The following is an 18,561-nucleotide window of genomic DNA, read 5'->3' as shown; positions in this document are numbered from 1 at the left end:
TTTGTCAGCAAGCAGTACAAGCAGTACTAGTTGTAGATTTTCTATTTTTAAATAATTAAAAAAATAATAAAAATATACTGTACAAATCAACCAACTTCACAAATACTTTTCAACCTGTAAATTTTCTAATATGATTTATATTTAGAAGTATGTGCTAAACCGCTGAAAGTGAGCGTGGCTCCATTACAACACAAAAATTGGAGATCACAATAGAATTGTGTAAGCAAATTCCTTTGATAAATCCATGAGAAGATGCACAGAAAACCTTATATTTTAACATAATTAAAAACCTTCTATCCTCCTATCATATTTTCACTGTACTAAAATGGTAGCTTGCAAAACAAATTTGTTGATGCTACTGCAGATAGTCTGAAGGAAAGAAACTAAAAGAATCTCTGTACAGTGATTCAAAGGATTACAAAGAAGTATCCATTACAAATCTACTCTCTGGACCATTAAAAATCCATGCACTCAGTAAGGATAGAAGAACAAGGACCACCAGTAATCTATGCAATCAAGAATGGCTGATCCAATCCAAACCAGAAGGCCTGCAATGTTTTCTCCTCTGAAGCATTTCAAATCCATGTAAAAAGTGAGCATGGGGGCACAGATATCAAGATTATTTGCAATCCGAGAGCTGTAATTTAAAAAACAAAAAGCTGAAACCTCCTCTGATACAATCAATGGAAACCATGGATGACTGAATGTTGAAAGCTCTGCAATTCTGTTCCCCCAATTCTGTATTTCTGATTGTTGTAGGTGATTGATCATCGGCAATCAGCTGATTGAAAGGAGTCTGCAAATCCCAAGGGCTTGTTGGGAATGCTTGTCTGAGTATTGTCCAAGCTCCTGAGTGAGTAGTCCTCGTCTCCGAGGGACGATACCCCTCCTTCAACGGCCTGCCATCGCTTGAGCGCCTGGGAGAGGGGCACATCAAGGTCAATACCGTAGCAGTCCTCGGAATCCGTTTTGGCAGGCTTCCACTGCTCGACGAGGGGGGAGAGCACATTGACTGCGTGGCCCATGTCAGGGCGCTGGAAGGGCTCCCGAGAGGTGCAGTGACCAGCCAGCTCCGCCACTGTGCAGATATTTTGGAAGGTATCGTCAGTCACGTCAAGGACTGGGTCAATAGCCTTGCGGAAACCCTCGCGGCTCATCAGCATACGCCGGAACCATGTGACCAAGTGCATGCTCTCCTCTGGTTGGGTTTCATCCAGAGCCTTGCGTCCAGTTATCAGCTCCATCAGCACCACACCAAAGCTGAACACGTCCACCTTGGTTGTCACCCGACCCGTCACTGCACCACAACAACAATGGCAGAACTGTTATGAATTTCCTGAGTGAAAAATATTCACATAATATCCCAATGAGACAATCCACATGAGATGGAACTAAATTTGATTAATGGATGGAAAAATCTTTTGAATAAATGAAGTTTAAAGAATGGATGGAAAAAGTATGAATCCCAGAGGATCATGGCATAACGCCACAGCACTAAACTAAGTTTATTTTCAGCAGCGAGTTAGGCTGAAGGAAACAGCAAAGAGTCAAGTTGTCATGAAATTAGCACAAGAATCTAACACCTGTTTGGGTTTAACAAATCCAGGGTCCAAGGTTTAAGATAAACCAGGCTCCAAGGTTTAAAATGGATCTATTGTAGTGGAATCAAAAAACACTCGAATTTAACTAAAAAATTAAAAACACTGATTGATGAAATGGATAGCTGAATCTGCCGACCAGTGTGGTTCTAACTGAGCACTTTCAAGTTTCCCTCGGGTGTGAGCTTCACTCACAAAAGACCAAACAGGGAAGGCTGATTCTATAATGAATTTGATACAGTAAGAAATTGTCTCATGTTAAGATAGATCCGTGCTAGGGGATTTTAACTACAAGCCAAAATTTGCGTTGAAATCGTTGAATTAAGGAGAATTTTGGATTGAGACCATTGATCCAATAGATTCAAATTCTTCAAGGTAACTCAGCTAATTACAAGACTAAAACCCTTAATTTGTTAATTTGTTAATATGCAACAATTTTTTGTGGATATATATCAAATTCTTTAAGCTGCCAACCTCTCTATAGACTACAATACCTAGCGAAATTTGATACACTCTATGCATAACACATCAGGGTTAAATTGAGTTTGCACTTATAAATGCCAAAAAAGTTCATTTTGAACTATACCGACATAACATATAATAGTCCTAACGCTGCCGAATGTAACTAACATTTGACATATACAGATCTTAAATCCGGTATATTTTTTGTTATTTGGCAATTAGTATCAAATTCCTAGAGGTGCCAATCTGAATCACTTACAGACCATCTATATATTTTAGCTAATAACCATCTATACATTTTAGCTAATAACAAGTCCAGGATTAAAATGAGAGTGGCACGTATTCCCTTAGTAAACAATACACCTGAGATCAAGATGGCTAATGGAAATGGAATAGGAATTAAAAACTGAACTAGGGCTAACGAGCTTTGGGGGATGAGTAATGTGAACCTATCATACTCTCCTGACATATATATAAGTGATTAGTAATATATTGATAGTATTAATATAAGAGTGCATATGAGGTTGTTGTGGTTTAGTATTGCTACAATAATGACCCACATTCAAACCCTGGAGGCATAAAGCCTTGATCTTGTGTATTATTTAGTTGAGTTTGATGACCATGACCACATGTTAAGTGACAATGGTGGTGTAAGAAACAGTCTCTTATTCAGTTTGTGAACCCTACCGAGATCATGTGGAGTTGGGTTTCATAAATCTAAAAATGAGAGAAATGAAGACATAAATGGTACAAGAAACAGGTGTCTTATTAAGTTATTCAGGCTGTGGGCTTTACAGTAATAGTGCAGTGTTAGCGTTCATAACTCCTCATGGATCAGAAACTGAGAAGAAACAAGCACAATGATAGTACAAGAAACAGGTCCCTTGCTCAAGTTGTGCATTTCATCGTGAAATTGTAGAGTTGGGATTCATAACTCTCCACGGATCAAAAAACAAGTAACAAATAACGACAAGAACTGTAGAAGAAACAGGTCTCTAGTACAGGTTGTGGGCTTTTTACTGCAATAATGCAGAGTCGAGGTTTACAACTCACCATGCATCAAAAAACAAGAGAGAATTAAGGACGAATGGTACAAGAAGCAGGTCTTTTATTCAAGTTGTGGGCTTTACTGCAGTAATGTGGAGTTGGGGTTCCTTTTTACTTACAGATCCAACAATAAAATAAAAAGGAATGAGGGCACGGATGGTACAAGAAATATGCACTTTTTTCAAGTTGTGGGCTTCACTGCAATAATGCAGATTTATGAAAGAACGGTACAAGAAACAGGTCTTTTATTCAGGTTGTGGGCTTTACTGTGATCATGCGAAGTTGGGATTCTTTTTCTCTCACAAAGCTATACAAAGGGCAGGAATGAGGACAAGTATGGTACAAAAAATTGTTCCTATTTATTCAGGCTATGTACTTTACTTCAAAAATGCGGATTCATAAGGCTGTTTAACTTCACTTCAATAATGCAGATTCATATAAAGGATGGTATAAGAAACACGTCTCTTAATCAGGTTGTGGGTTCTATTGCAACCATGAGAGTTTGGGTTAGGGTTCATGAGCTCCATACCACTAGTTGTCAAGTTTGAATCAAAGTCTGAATCTCACTTGAGAAATCTGAATCCCCTTATAGGTGAGGTAAGGTGCACTAGTCTATGCCTATGCCAATGCCAATGGGTCTAGCATGTCTAAAGGTTAAATATACCATCCATGAATGTGGGAAACCATCCTTCCGAAGGGTTTCCTAGCACCATTAAGTTAATGAATTCAAACAAGACAAAGCTAGTGAATTCCAACAAAGCTAAATTGATGGAATGAAACAAAACAAAGCTACTGAATTCCAACAAAGCTAGATTGATGGAATGAAACGGAGTGATTCCATGCTTACCTGCGTATTCAGGGGCCAGATAACCAAAAGTGCCGGCCAGCCTGGTTTCAACAGAAAACTTTCCATCAGGGGCCAGCTTGACCAACCCGAAATCCGAGACCTTGGCCCTCATGTCGTCGCCCAGAAGGATATTAGAGGGCTTCAGATCTCTGTGAATGAAGCTCGTCTGTGCAAGGCTGTGCAGGTACTCAACTCCGCGGGCGACATCGAGGGCAATGCTAAGCCTCTGTTTCCATTCTAGCGGCCTCAGCCCGGCCGCCGCCCATTCAAACAGATGCAGACTCAGCGGCCCCTGGGGCATATACTCGTACACCAGCATCTTCTCCCCGCCGTCGATACAGTACCCGAGGAGACCCACGAGGTGCCGATGTCTAACCTTGGTAAGGACGGCGATCTCTGCCTGGAACTCGCTCAGCCCCTTGCTACTCACCTTCGCTGCCTCCATCCGCTTCACAGCAATCTTGGTTCCGTCGTGCAGCTCCCCCTTGTATACCACCCCGAACCCACCTCGCCCCAATATGTTTCCCTCGCTGAAATTGTCGGTCACCTCGCGGAGTACCTGGATCGATATCACCATGCTGCCCGGTGGCTCGACAACATGACCGTCGCTCGGGCCACTGTGGTTGATGCTAGGCACAAAGTCGGATACCGAAGGTCCGATCGAGATTTTCAGCAGCTCCTGGTCGGACGAAGCCGATGCGCCGCGGCGGTGCGGATTAATCGCCACAGTTGTGGGGCTCTGCACGCGGGTCGACCTCTGACGCTTCCTCGACGCATAGCAGTAGCACAACCCCGCAACGAGTACCAGAGCCACGACGCCGATAACAGCCCCAGCTATCCAGGCTTTGCTCCCTGAGCCGCCTCCACCTCCGCCACCGCCGGCATTGCTGCCGCTCGACGTCCCGTTGCTGTTACCTGACGAGCCTGGTGAGGCCCCGGATGGAGATGACCCGGGTGAAGGGGATTTCCCGATCTGTGGATTGCCACCTGTGAGAACAGACACGCTGGAGGCGAACTTGGGGATGGCACCCGACAGCTGATTGTTTGTTACATCCAGCTTCTTTAAATTCGGCAGCTGGGTAAGGTCGGACGGAATCGAACCCGTGAGGTTGTTTCCGCTGAGTATGATCTGCGTGAGCGACGTAAGGCTCGACAACGCCGGAGATATGGTGCCGACGAAATGCTGGTCTGCGATATTGAGGATGCTTACATTGCCCCCGACGCAAGTCACATGGAGCCACTGGGCACACGAATCGTTGCCCGTCCAGGCTTTGGCGATTGCAGACGGGTACCCGAGGCCCTCCGCGAAGGCCAACAGGGCATTTACTCTGGAATCGCAGGGGGTCCCAGGAACGGAAGTGCAGAAATTGTTGCCAGTTGTGTCGGGCTGGGGTTTGGCTTTGAAATTTGGGTAAGGCCCTTGTAGCTCGTTGTTTCTCAGGCTGATGTTCAATGAGGTGAAGGAAAGTAGCGACTCAGGCACTGGTCCAGTAAGCATGTTGTCTCGGAGCTGCAAGTCGAACAGACTCGCCGACTTGAAGTCGGGTATTGGTCCAGTGAAGGCATTCACATTTAACCAGGCCTGCGTGAGCTGACTCATGGCGCCAACGGTCGCAATGGATCCGCCAAGTAGATTGTCCTTCTGGTTATTCAGCCACAGTACCTGCAAATTCGACGAGGCATTGAATGATGTCGGGATCGACCCATTCAGACTATTGTAAGCCAGCTTTAGCGTCTGCAACCCTGCTATTGTACCATCGCCCAAAAACTCCGGTAGCTCGCCGACGATACTGGCATTGTTGGCACTGAACGACGTAAGAGCCACGGCGCTCGCAAGGTCTTCAGGGATCGACCACGGCGCCAACAGGCTATTATCGTCGATCGCAAATGTTTGCAGACTCGTGAGCCCGTGGAAGAAATCTGCCGGTATGGAATCAAATAAATTGCTGTCAAGAAACACCGATTGCAGCTTCGACAATCCGCTGAAACTGGGCAACGGCCCTGACAACAAATTCCTCTGCATGCTAATCGAACTCAGGGCGCTCAGCTTGTTGAAATCCGCAGGCAGTGTCCCTTTCAAATTCATCTCCTGAATGTTGATCCCCGTCACTTTGGTTTCCGAGCAGGAAACCCCCGTCCACCCGCTGCACGGATCGTTGCCCGTCCAGGTGCCATCGACCTTCACTGTCTTCGCCATTTCAGCCATCACCTGAGCATCCGTCGAATCCGTGGCGGCATCGACCGGGCAAGAAAGGCAGAAACAAACCCACAGGCACCACCACAGCCAATCCCCCTTCATCTTCCCCAGTTCAAAACCGAGTCACACAAACTGCATTCGTATTCGATAAATCTTCAGGTCCCCGGATTTTTGTGAGCAGATTCAGTCTTAGCTATCAACACACCTCTATCGCCTCCAAAACCACCGCTAACAGCAACAAATTGGCCTAATCATGTCACTACAAACACGAAACCCTGGACAAATCCCGTCGCCATAACCCACCGCCGCTAATATCCTTCTGCGGATCTACACGGCATTTATAGCACACGGAGATTCTCAAGTCCGTCCCTGAGAAAACGCGGGCACACGGACAATATAAGTCTCGTGCATCGATAAATACGTGAGAATTTAAAAATAAAAATTTCTTATCTCCGCGTTCCAGGCTGGCGCTTCCTCGGCACCGAACCATCTCTTTCGTCTCATGATTTTGCCACGCGGCAACGTAGAAACGGTCTGCGTGTCCGACATCCATAAGTGAGTTCATGTGCGTGTGGCGGGGCCCGCCACGTCGAGCAGCTGCTGCACATGGTGGGGCCCGCGGACAAACCCGTTAACTCCGCTTTTGTCGATTTTCGTAATTAATGGGATTAATGTTAATTAATTTGAACAGCATTTTTGTCTTCTTTATCTTTTATTGTTTTTAATTGCAGGGCGCATTAACGCGTCCCGAGAGCCCCATTCCCCAATAACATTCTTTTAAGAGGTGATTTGCTTTAAAATTACGATTAATATATTATATATATGATAGGTATTTTTTTATATAGTGAAAAATACTTTTAACGACGTGGAATGGACGGTTATAATATTAGAAAGGGTGGAAAAAACAAAAGAGAAGAGGGTGGATAGGGTTTTACTTGTTATTATCTTTTGTATTCTTTTGTGTGCTGTTGTGCTTTATTTTTTTCTTCTCTTTGAGTATTGGTTTGTTTTGCATTTAAATTTAATGTTGCTTTTTATTTATTATAATATAGTTCAAAATTTATTATCATATTTATTATAATATAGTTCAAAGTTCAAGAGGTTAAATTTAATGTTGCTTTTTATTTATTATCATATTTACTATAATATAGTTCAAAGTTCAAGAGGGTGATTGTGGTCATCCATGGTGTTTCTTTGTTGGTTGTATCAACGCAAAAGGAATATTTTTAAATTTTTTTGTAAATTATTTTACAAATCAGCAATTATAATTAATCAATTAATATATATATATATATATATATATATTTTTAATTGAAAATTAATATTAATATTATTATTATTATTATTATTAAAATTTTATTATTTATAAGTATTACTCATAATAATATTCACATATTAATCATTGATATCATTCCTTATAATTATATTTACATAATTTATATCTATATATAATAATATTCACAATCAATATAGTTTAATTACTCACATCATTATTTATAATAATATAATAATATTTATATCATTTATAATTTATATATAACAAAATTCACAATCAATACAATGTAATTACTTACTTTATTATTTATAATAATATAATAATATTATTATAAGTAGTGATGTGAGTAATTAAAGAGTTTAATTACCTACATCATTACTTATAATAATATTATTATAAATAATGATGTAGGTAATTAAACTGTATTCTTTGTGAATTTTGTTATATATAAATCATAAATTATATGAATATTATTATGAGTAATGATATTAGTAACTAAAGTATGTTAATATAAATAATATATTTTTTGGCGGCTAAACGCCTACAGACAGGCACGGCCATAAGCAAAGCGACCAAACATTGGAGGCTGGCCAAAGCAACGGAAAACATAGCTGAGCTAGTTATGGGGATGAAGGGTCTTATCTTTCAAACAACCAGAAGAAAAGCGAATGGTCTTGCTGACCATCTGGCAAACTGTGGAGCAGACAACCCCAACATAGCCATTGACAGATGCTGGCGGGAGTTTGACGACCCAACCATAAAGGAAGCATGCATACAACTGGCAGCGAAAGATCTTACTCAGGCTACCCAACCTTAACCGAGGATGGCACTTGGCAACAATCTCGAAACTACGAGAAGACAGGTAAGGAGTGTCAACCTGAAACCATCAACGGGCTGATTAAACATAGGGGGCGGTGGTACTCCCGGCGGCAACAGCTCCTGCAGATTGGAGATCATAACGATTTAAGCGACGGGATCCGGCACATCAAACACTGTCCTTTCAGCACGCACGGAAAGGATTTGCATGGAAAGGAATCACTACCATTAATGGCAATTCTGAGTGGAAGACGGTGGTACAAGGCCCGAAGGATCAGCTTCAGGCATGATAGCACAGGGAGCATACCCACCCTCACGCGCCACCACCCTCTGCGAAGGTTTTTACCACACACTTGGCACCTAGTTCGCCCACCTTGCAGTTACATCATGAGCTCCAATTCCTCCAGGGACAGGCCCGCTTGTGCGACTCCTCAGATCACCTACCAGCAAGGTACCACCACTATCAGAAGCATTTACTCTGATCCCCTGAGGAAGCATCACTACTATCATTATAAAAACAGGGGCAATTGCCCTGTTCTCCTTATTGTTCTTAACGTCTGTGTTGAGAGTGGTTCCGCCTACAATTCTGGTTCAACTCGGGCAAGCCACGAGAGGTTCACCATGAAAGAGGGGAGCAGTCGCTGCGAGGCGGCTAACAGGGAACTTCAGGCAGCAAGAAGTGGCTACGAAACCAGGACTGCAACCAGGATCAAGCGCAAAATGGCAGAATTGGAGGCTGAGGCAAAGCGTGAGGAGGACGGTCGCTCGGAGATGGAGATCGCAGCTGAGGTCAACTGGGTAACAGACCCCGGCACGCCTGCGAAGAGGGCCACACAGTTTGTGCGTACCAAGGCGGAATGCTGGCGCATGAAAACCTTAATTGCTAAAGCGCTGGAATCAGTCACAGAGGTTAATCTCACCACTCAGGTCAATCTCACCACAGAACAGATGGCCAGGATCACAGATTACAACAGCTCCCTGGACAGCAAATTAACCGCAGTGAATGAATCGATCAAAACCCAGAACCGTCTGATGATGCTGCTCATCCAGCTTCTCAAGAACTCCATTAACACTGCTCCTGTGGCGCAGCCTGCCACTTCCAACGTGAACTACGCTGCTCAGCCATCGACCTCTGTAGCGTTTCAGCCTGCATCCCTGGAAGAGCTGCAAGCGAGGATCGACAGCCAAGTCAAGAACAGTGGCTTGGATACCACCGCCCAGATGGGTAATTACTACCTCTAAAGTCTTCATGTCAGCCCCTTTCCTGACTCGCACTCTGGCTTCTCTGTTATCTTTTTACTCTGTTATCTCGGCTTTAGTCTGTGTTTGTTGCTCGGCTCATACTTCTACCATCAACTCACAGTAGCTCCTGTGGTCTAGAAATGTTTTGCTCTGTCTATCGCCACCCTGCGTGGTGTGCCTCGTTTTGGTGCAATTGTAACACGTCTTCTGAGCAGGCGATTAGCCCAGGAATATTGTACATCCCTGCTCACACTGCCTTTGCAGTTTTTTGTATTATACTTGTTATATAATATAATCTTCTTACTTACAAAAAAAAAAATATATATATATAATTTTAATAATAATAATATTGATTTTGGAGGGATGAGGAGGAATGGCATGCTAAGTGGCAAATGGAAGATAGCGTCGAGCATCAACAAATTGACTTTAATAGCTAGGCGGGCCAAAGCCTCAATAGCAATAACTTGTCCCAGTACGATCGTAATTGGAAATTCGATGAAGGATCTTGAACAAGGATATAGTAGATTATTGGTGCAGATGCTAGATAGAGGCATTAATTGTGAAGTGATGGAAATAAGTGGGATGGAAAAAGGCTCTTGGCACTATATAACATGGGTTTCATCTCTGAATTACTCAGTAAATTATGTTAACGTTCTAGCCCCTGGTGTAATGGATTCTTCGGGCCAGGATAACAGTGGTAATGGTGGCGAGTCTCATCTGTTGTCCATGATGGATGCAATTTTTGTCACAATGTCAAATATTGGAGAGCAGATCACCCTAGAAGCGAGGTTGTATTTTACCCTACTCAATCAACAGATAGTCGATCTGCGAAAAGAAGTTGATTGTCTTCAGCTCTTGCTGGAGAACCTGCCAAAGAAAGTGGAAAATTTAGACCTTATGGTAGAAATTATTGAAGTCTCGGTGGAAACACCAACTGTGGGAGTTTTAAAAGAAGTGTATGGCCTTTCAAACCTCACCCCTGCAAGTACCTGTGAAGGAAAACTCCCCAATAGTCTTTAGAATCATATTGTGGAAGCCCCTTCTCTGCAACAGATGGATGTGACGACCACTATGTAAACAATTGGCGAACAAGAGGAAATGGAAGTGAGTGAATAAACAATTTAACTATGTTCTGAATGTTATATCATTTTGCTAAGTTATATGGTGTTTTCTAACAAATATATAGAATAAACTATGTAAAGAATTTTGTATGTAAAAAACCATATAGACATAGCTTCTGTGATGATAAATACTAGTCCTCCTCCCGATCGAGATGAGGAAGAGGGTAGGTAAGAACGGCAGGAGTAATCATTGCAGAGGGAGGGTGGCCGGATGTGACTACAGGGAAGAGGCAGCCCTTCCAACAAAATCAATGAGTATTCGGACAGCTCAAGCTTCAAGAAACCGGAGTGGAGGTGGTGGAACGCAGATGAGTAGCAGGAGTGGCGGCGGTAGTGGCAGAGCAAGGGAGGTAATGAAAAGCCATTATATGAAGATGGCGGTGGGTAAAGGTAAGCTCATTCTGAACGGGGAGAAGGAGGAGCTGAACGGGCCACAGCCAAGAGAAACCATCAGGGAGGTCTGCATCTTCAGGTATGTGAATTCTGTGAACTTCGTCTCCTTATTATATAGCTCAGTAGACATAATGGATATGATTAGTCATTGTGAAACCTGGGCTGATGATAAATGTGATCGCCCCTCTGCAATTCATGGAGAAGGTTTTATGGGATTGCCCCGGGTGGGGAATCCTGATAAAAAGGGCAACTAGAGTAGTAAGTACAGTTGGAGAAATTATGAGGAGATCCAAGACAAGCATCCCCAGGCAGGAGAAGAGGTGAAGTCTGGTAATGGGGACCCGAAAATTATGCCAGTAGCCCATCATCTGGTCTGCATGACAGAGGGCCTAATAGATCTCTTGTATCCGGAGACGGGAGAGCAATGCCAGACTCGAAGAAACAAAGGGGATTGCAGCAGAAGTAGAAGAATTACCAAAGCCAAGTCGGCAAGCGAAGAAGACGATGAGAACCTCAAAAAACTAACACCTGTAATTGATGAATGTCTACAGGTGAGGGCAGGAAAAGGGATGGCGCGACTGGGCCGGGGAAGAGGCCGAGGAGGCCAGGGCCGCCCAAGGCAGGGGAACCCGGGTGGCAGGTCAACAGAAGCAACAGATAACCAACGTAAAGGTAGAAGGTCGACCCTGTCAGCGGTCCAGGAAGTGGCTCGTGCCTACCAGGAAGGCACAGATGAAGATATTTGACGGATCATCCAAAATATGGAATCCAACGTTTTAGAGGAAAAGTCTGCTTCAGAGACAGAAGAATGGGCAGAAACGGTGACCGATCCAGGGAACACAAGAGGAAGGCTGACCCTGTACAGACAGTCTCTGCACATCTACTGGGTCCTAAAACGCCTTCTGGCAAAAGCTCTAGAACAGGTTGCAAAGGAAATGGCGGAAATCGTCAATGGGGTGCCAAACTTGCAGAAGGAAATGAAGAATTTCCAAGTCATCATGATCAACCAGAATAACAAGTTGGAAGAGATGTCTCAATTACTGTCAAGGATGGCAGGAAGCGGCCCTAGCCAGGAAGAACATATGAATATTCCCATGGATATGGACCAGCACACAGGAACTAGAAAGGAATGAGCTTCTTGCGGACTTGCTGGAGTTGTTTTGAATCCCTCCATTTTATAGTTGCATGCGAACTAGTAGCTCAGTAAGTCGTTTCAGTTGTATAGTGCATATAGCCAATATGGAAAGACTTGTCAAGTTTTGTTTTTGGAACGCGTATAACAAATTAAGGTGGCCAACAAACCTGGTTTCCCTTTGAGGCAAGTTGAGGCCACCAGAACGATGTATCAGGTTTCCTTGTTTAGCATAAATAGAAAAAAATGGCACCACCTTTACTTACAAAAAAAAATGATAAAGACTAGTCCTCAACTGAAGAAGATTTTTCTCTGCATATATACATTATAACCAATATTCCAACTAGATTGATATAATCTACTATATCTTTAAAATAAAATAAAATATTCACAAAATTTAAAACTTACCCCTAACAAATTTCCATTCTCATAAATTACACTATCCACTAAAGTTCTCATCATAAGAAATGGAATAATTTCACTTATAACAAAGTTGAAAAGGACTGATTTTTCCAGTGGAAAAAAAACAAAGTTGAAAAGGCTCTAAACTCTTGTATAATAATGTGTTTACTTATATTTATTTTCTCAATATATTATGGATATGGATGCATAAACTTAAAATATTATGAATACATATCGTGTATGGTTTATAATTTTTTTATTATTATATTTTAATTATTTTAAATAATAATAAGAAATTAAAATTTATATTTTATAAATATTTATATTTTTTAATAATTAAAAAAATATTATCAATGGATTGGGTATTTTGTTAAGCCATTTTTTAATATGAAATTATAAATTTAATTTTCTGTTTCGATTAAAGTGATATATTACACATTATGAAAATATAATCCAATAAAACTAAAAAAACATTATTTATTATATTTTAATTAATTTAAATATTAATATTAAAATTAAAATTTTAAATTTTATATTTATATATATATATTATTTTTTTAAAAATCCATTATAATTAATTATAATTATGCTTATAATCACTCATAACAAAATACATATAACTCAAAACTCATAATTAGAGATATATTACTTATGAAATTTGTACCATTATGATTTTGATCATAGTGGAAGAGTTGTTTATAAATCTAGTGGATTCATGTTATCAATTTTCCACCTTACATTTTAGTTTTTCTTAAATTTAGTTGGTTCATATTATATCAATATTCTACTATCATATTTCTAGCGCATGTGGTGTTACTGCCCTTGTAAATTTTAGTTGGTTCACATTATATCAATATTCTGCTATCATATTGTGGTGTTAATATCGTTAAAGTGATAGAACTAAAGCTCTCAAAATGTGTTATTTATAATTTTTTATATTTCTATTGATATGTGGTTTATTCATATTAAACTTAATAAAATTTAAGTGTATAATGTTTTATTTATTGAGGGTGGTGGATATAAAGGATCAAATTATATTTAATGCTAAGAGAAAATGTGAAATGAGTTATGAGTGAGAATTAGGGAAAGTCATTGGGTTTGGCGACTTTATCATAATTTTTAAATATTAGTTTGAAGAAGATAATGATTATTTTAATAATAGGGAATTTATATATTAAATTAATCAATTTCTTAGGATTGTATTTTAATAGGTTCATCCTTAATACAATAAGAAGTGAAGAGTTTTGAATTAATAGAATTATTTTATGTTATGTAGGTATATAAGAATTAAGCAAATAGATTAGTTGATAAAGTAATTATTTTAGGTATTGGAATAAAAAAAAAGAGAGGTTATTTTTTTATCTTTATCCCATATATCTTATGTTATTAGTCATTGTTAAGTGGTAAATTTTACAGAGTAAAAGAAGACGCATGTCGAGATAAGCGTGTGTGTTCATTCATTTCGAGGAGACAAGTATTTACAACCCTTAATTTTTTGACAACTTCAAACATACCTCACATGATGGTGGCATAGGGTCATAAATGACATAAAATGTTTTAGGTAGATGAAGGTGATACTATTCAAGTGTTTTGGTGTGGATCCTTTAATTCAAAATAGTACTAGAAATAAGGTCACGGGACTCTAGTCCTCTCTTTAGGCATATTTATATAGGGTTTATTGGTCTATTCTAAGCAAATGTTTCAAGGGAATTGCTATCAAGATTATGGTCCAATTTTCTTGGGTCATCGCTTGTTTTAGGTTTGGTTTGGTACATTTTCAACCTTTGTTTGTGTCAAAGATTGGTGGAATTGGATAATTGTTGGTCACAACCACTCTAGTCATAGCTAGTTGTGTGAGATGTTGGACTTGTGTCAAGCTCAGAGATGGAATAAGTGCCTCTTCCCAAACAACTAGGTAATGATTTCTCATTTAAATAATAGAATTGCCAACAAAAATGAAGTTTAAAACTCCAAGCATGTAGAAGTGCTAGAGACTAGAACTTATTAAAGCAAACAAATTGAGAAGCTTGAAGTTGAGTGTCGCAAACTCTGTGGATTGGTTTTAGTACCTCTTCCCAAACAACTAGGTAATTATTTCTCATTTAAATAATAGAATTTCCAACCAAATTGAAGTTTAGAACTCCGAGCATGTAGAAGTACTAGAGACTACAACTTATTAAATCAAACAAATTGAGAAGCTTGAAGTTGAGTGTGGCAAACTCTGTCGATTGGTTTTAGGTCTCACTATGATTTCCTAGTAATTGGTTTCTCATTTGAATATATTAATTGGGTCTACTCCAATTGTAGCAAAATATGAAGAAATTGTTTAACAAGCTCAAGAATATTGAGAAATAGAGAATGTTGATTACAAGTTATAGTTATTAACATCCATCGAATAAGATCCTTCACTAGAATTTTTCTTATTTTTTTTAATTTCAAGTTTATTAATATTTTGTATTTTAGTGTTGATTCTAAACTAGATTCTTGGAATTTATACTAACATGATTTTTTTTTTTTTTTAAAGATGTCAAAATAAACTAAATTATAAAAGAAATTTGAATTTTATGAAAAATAATTTTTGGAAATATTAAATTTGTTTATATTATTCAACTATAGATATAATTGCATAAATTTTTTTATTATAGATTATAACTAGTATTTTCTACTAAATTTAATTAATATTTCCTAAAAAAAAAAAAAACTCATAACATATTATTTATATAATCTTTACCATCCTATCATTGATGTTCTACTCATATTAAATTTGACAATTCCAAAGACTTATCATTGATGTTCTACTCATATTAAATTTGACAATTCCAAAGACTTATGACACAAACATGTGTTGCTTATAAATTTTCTACAACCTACTTGGTTCTATTCATATGAAATTTTGACATATCTAAATTACAATCCTATCATTGATGTTCTACTCATGTTAAATTTTACAAATCCAAAGACTTATGACACATTAAATTTGACAAATCCAAAGACTTATGACACAAACATGTGTTGATTATAAATTTTCTACAATCTACTTGGTTCTATTCATATGAAAGTTTGACATATCTAAAGACTCATAACTTAGTCATTTATTATGGGTTATTGTTGTTTTCACTATACCCTAAAAAATAGGGTATTTATAAATTTTTGTTATTATAATTAATTTAGATGATCTTGTTTAATGTAAAGATGAAAATTAGGATTTATGATTTAATTTTTATTAAACTTTCCAAAAATGCAATTTTATTTTTAAATTATATCCAAATTAATTCTTTACAATAAATTGTTCACGGGTCTTGGATAGGCTGTGATCGGGTGCTCTATTAAGGCCCTCCTTAATGTGAAGTCATTGGTTCACACTCTTTAATGTGAAGTCACAGGTTCAATTCTTTACCCCAGTCTGGTGATATATTGGACATGATGATGATGTATTCCTGCCAAGCTTACAAAAAAAAATTATTCACAATAATTTAAAGATACAACCCATATAAATATAGACGTAGTCTAACTTATAGAGGAAATAGCCTTTTTCACGACTATTTTTCTATTTACTTTTAATCAAAATGTGATAGAGATTTTTAAAAGCTTGAGTTTAAATTATTTAATCCACACAATTAGAGTGTTACGGGTTTTTTCAGGGCGTTGAATACATTTATGCATTCAGAATTGTATTTTAGACAATGAAAAAATATTGAGTTCAGGAGAAAAAGACTATTTTGTCTATATATTATCAAAAAAAAAAATTACCGTTAAAAAAATACTTTATATGTCAAATATCATGTTAATCAAAATATATTTGTGTATACACTTCATTTTCTTCTATAACCACATTAATTTGGTGTAAATCAAAAAATAATTATATTTTCAAAAGTTATTAGAGTTAAATAATAATGTTTTTAAATATCACTGTAATTCATAATCATTTTAATTATAAACCCAAAAAAACATATATATATTCACTTTTTTTCCATAAATTTAATTAACATTTTTTTTATAAATTTAATTAATCAACCAAAAACTTATTAATATCTTTATATAATTTTTTTCATCATATTAAATTTCGATCTTTTATTCATATTAAAGTTGAAGAATCTAAGACTTATAACACATAACATGTGCTACTTATAAAATTTTCACAATATATTTGTAATTTTACTTGACAAATCCCAAAGACTCACTACTAATTTTAAATCTGAAGAATCTAAGAATTATGACACATAACATGTGCTACTTATAAATTTTCCACAATCTACTGGTAATTTTATTTGACAAATTATAGACTCATTACTTATATTTATACTTATAAAATTAACCAAATATAAATTTATTACTTTAGTTTTAAAATTCACAAATCTAAATAATCATAATTTTAATTTTAAATTAGTATTATTAATAATATTATTATCATTATACAACTTCATAACTTCCCAAAAAAAGTCATTATTTTAATATTTGTTATTAATATTATTATTATTATACAACTTCAATTATAATTTTAATTTTTTATTATTAATATTCTTATTTTCATTATCAACTTAACTATTTTATTATCAACACTCTTATGTTCACTATATCTTAACCCACTTAACTTATAAGTACACTAGTTTATCTACACTCTTATAATGGAAAAACATCCTGAAGAACAACTTGGACGATTTTAAGAGATTTCCTTCACCATTGATGATCTAGTATGAAATTCTTGACTTAAAAGTAATAACATCAATATGATAAATGAAAACTACCTACATTCTAAAATTTATAAAACCCAATAAAATTTATTGTAAAATTACAATTTTTTCTATTTTTTTTATTTTATAATAATAACTATTAATCATAATACTAATCCCAAAAACTATAAACATATCATAAATCAATAATATTATCTTATTATCTTTTTAATTTTAAGATTATTATTAATATTTAAAATTTATATTTAAACATCCCTAACTTAAATCTCACTTTTCACCTTTCAATGTTCGATCTTTTAATATAATTTAAATATTTTCATATTTAAAATAAAAATGTGTACTCTTCCCTTATTATTTAAAATTTATATTTAAACATCCCTAACTTAAATCTCACTCTTGATAATTACACTTTTCAATGTTCAATCTTTTAATATACTTTAAATATTTTCATATTTAAAATGAAAATGTGTACTCTTCCCTTATTACCAAAATGTTGAAATATTAGTGTTTCATATAATATCACATTTTTTTATAGTAAAACTTAAAAGATCCCCATCCTTTTTTAATAATATAATCAAATTTATAATAAATTTGAAAAATCAATTGTTGAGTAATATAATCCATAGTTATTGTAATAAACTTGAAAACCACCCATCTGGATCTTGTGTCAACTTTCGGTTAAATAATATAATCAAATCCCGAACACACCAGCTATGTGCCCATTGGAATAACCATGGTTAACAACTTTTTCAACACTATGGTACTCCATAAATTTTTAGCTATCCAACCCCCTGATTCAATGAAACTAACCACTTGTTGATCATGGGCACAATCAATGGCAATCTAAATCCATCTTTGTCACTCATGAGTCATGCCAACCCCACCAAATTCCAAAATCTACTATTTTTAAAAGTAGGTGTTCGTTTATCACTACATAGTTGTCCTCCACCACAATGTCATAGACTCTAGCACCAGAATCATGTGCCATGATCTAGAGATTTGGCACTTAGGAATCTCGAGGACGGCTTTCCATCACCTAAACAACTAAAATAAGCAAAATAAGAGAGGAATGGAATCCCCATAATAAGTCAATGCAAGGCCAATTTCATTTAAAAGCTTAGGGTTGGTAAGATTTATTCTGTGACCACAAGACATCCACTCTCTCTCTTTCCAATATTTGTAATGATAACAGCATATATATTGTTAGGAGACCATGCCTATCGAATTGATTGTTTATTAAAATATATTTCTTATTTTAATGTTTTTTCCAGTGTATTCTAAATTGTATTGTATTGGTTTTTTTACTGTTTTTTTAATATATGAGTTTAATGGTTTAG

At 37.2% G+C, this 18,561-nt stretch overlaps 1 protein-coding gene across 1 annotated transcript; it reads right to left on the bottom strand.

The window, feature by feature from the left end:
- Positions 1-212: 212 nt before the first annotated feature.
- On the bottom strand, positions 213-6,541 carry LOC149224809 (receptor protein kinase TMK1-like). Its single transcript, XM_089386287.1, has 2 exons — positions 3,955-6,541; positions 213-1,297 (listed from the first exon to the last, which is right to left on the bottom strand). The coding sequence occupies exons 1-2, from the start codon at positions 6,251-6,253 to the stop codon at positions 768-770; spliced, it is 2,829 nt and encodes a 942-aa protein (XP_089242413.1). The 5' UTR covers positions 6,254-6,541; the 3' UTR covers positions 213-767.
- Between the last annotated feature and the right edge of the window lie 12,020 nt (positions 6,542-18,561).

This window comes from Pinus tabuliformis, chromosome Q (genome assembly GCF_031772625.1).
Source record: "Pinus tabuliformis cultivar Carrire ecotype Pingquan chromosome Q, CPIR1, whole genome shotgun sequence".
Lineage (NCBI taxonomy): Eukaryota > Viridiplantae > Streptophyta > Pinopsida > Pinales > Pinaceae > Pinus > Pinus tabuliformis.
The sequence above is the reverse complement of the archived record's forward strand: the minus strand, read 5'-3'. Positions and strand labels throughout refer to the sequence as shown.

Coding starts and splice junctions, on each gene's coding strand:
- LOC149224809 (XM_089386287.1), bottom strand. CDS start 6,253: ATGAAGGGGGATTGGCTGTGGTGGTGCCTGTGGGTTTGTTTCTGCCTT. Junction 1,298..3,954: donor TCTGGCCCCTGAATACGCAG/GTAAGCATGGAA, acceptor GTTGTGGTGCAG/TGACGGGTCGGGTGACAACC.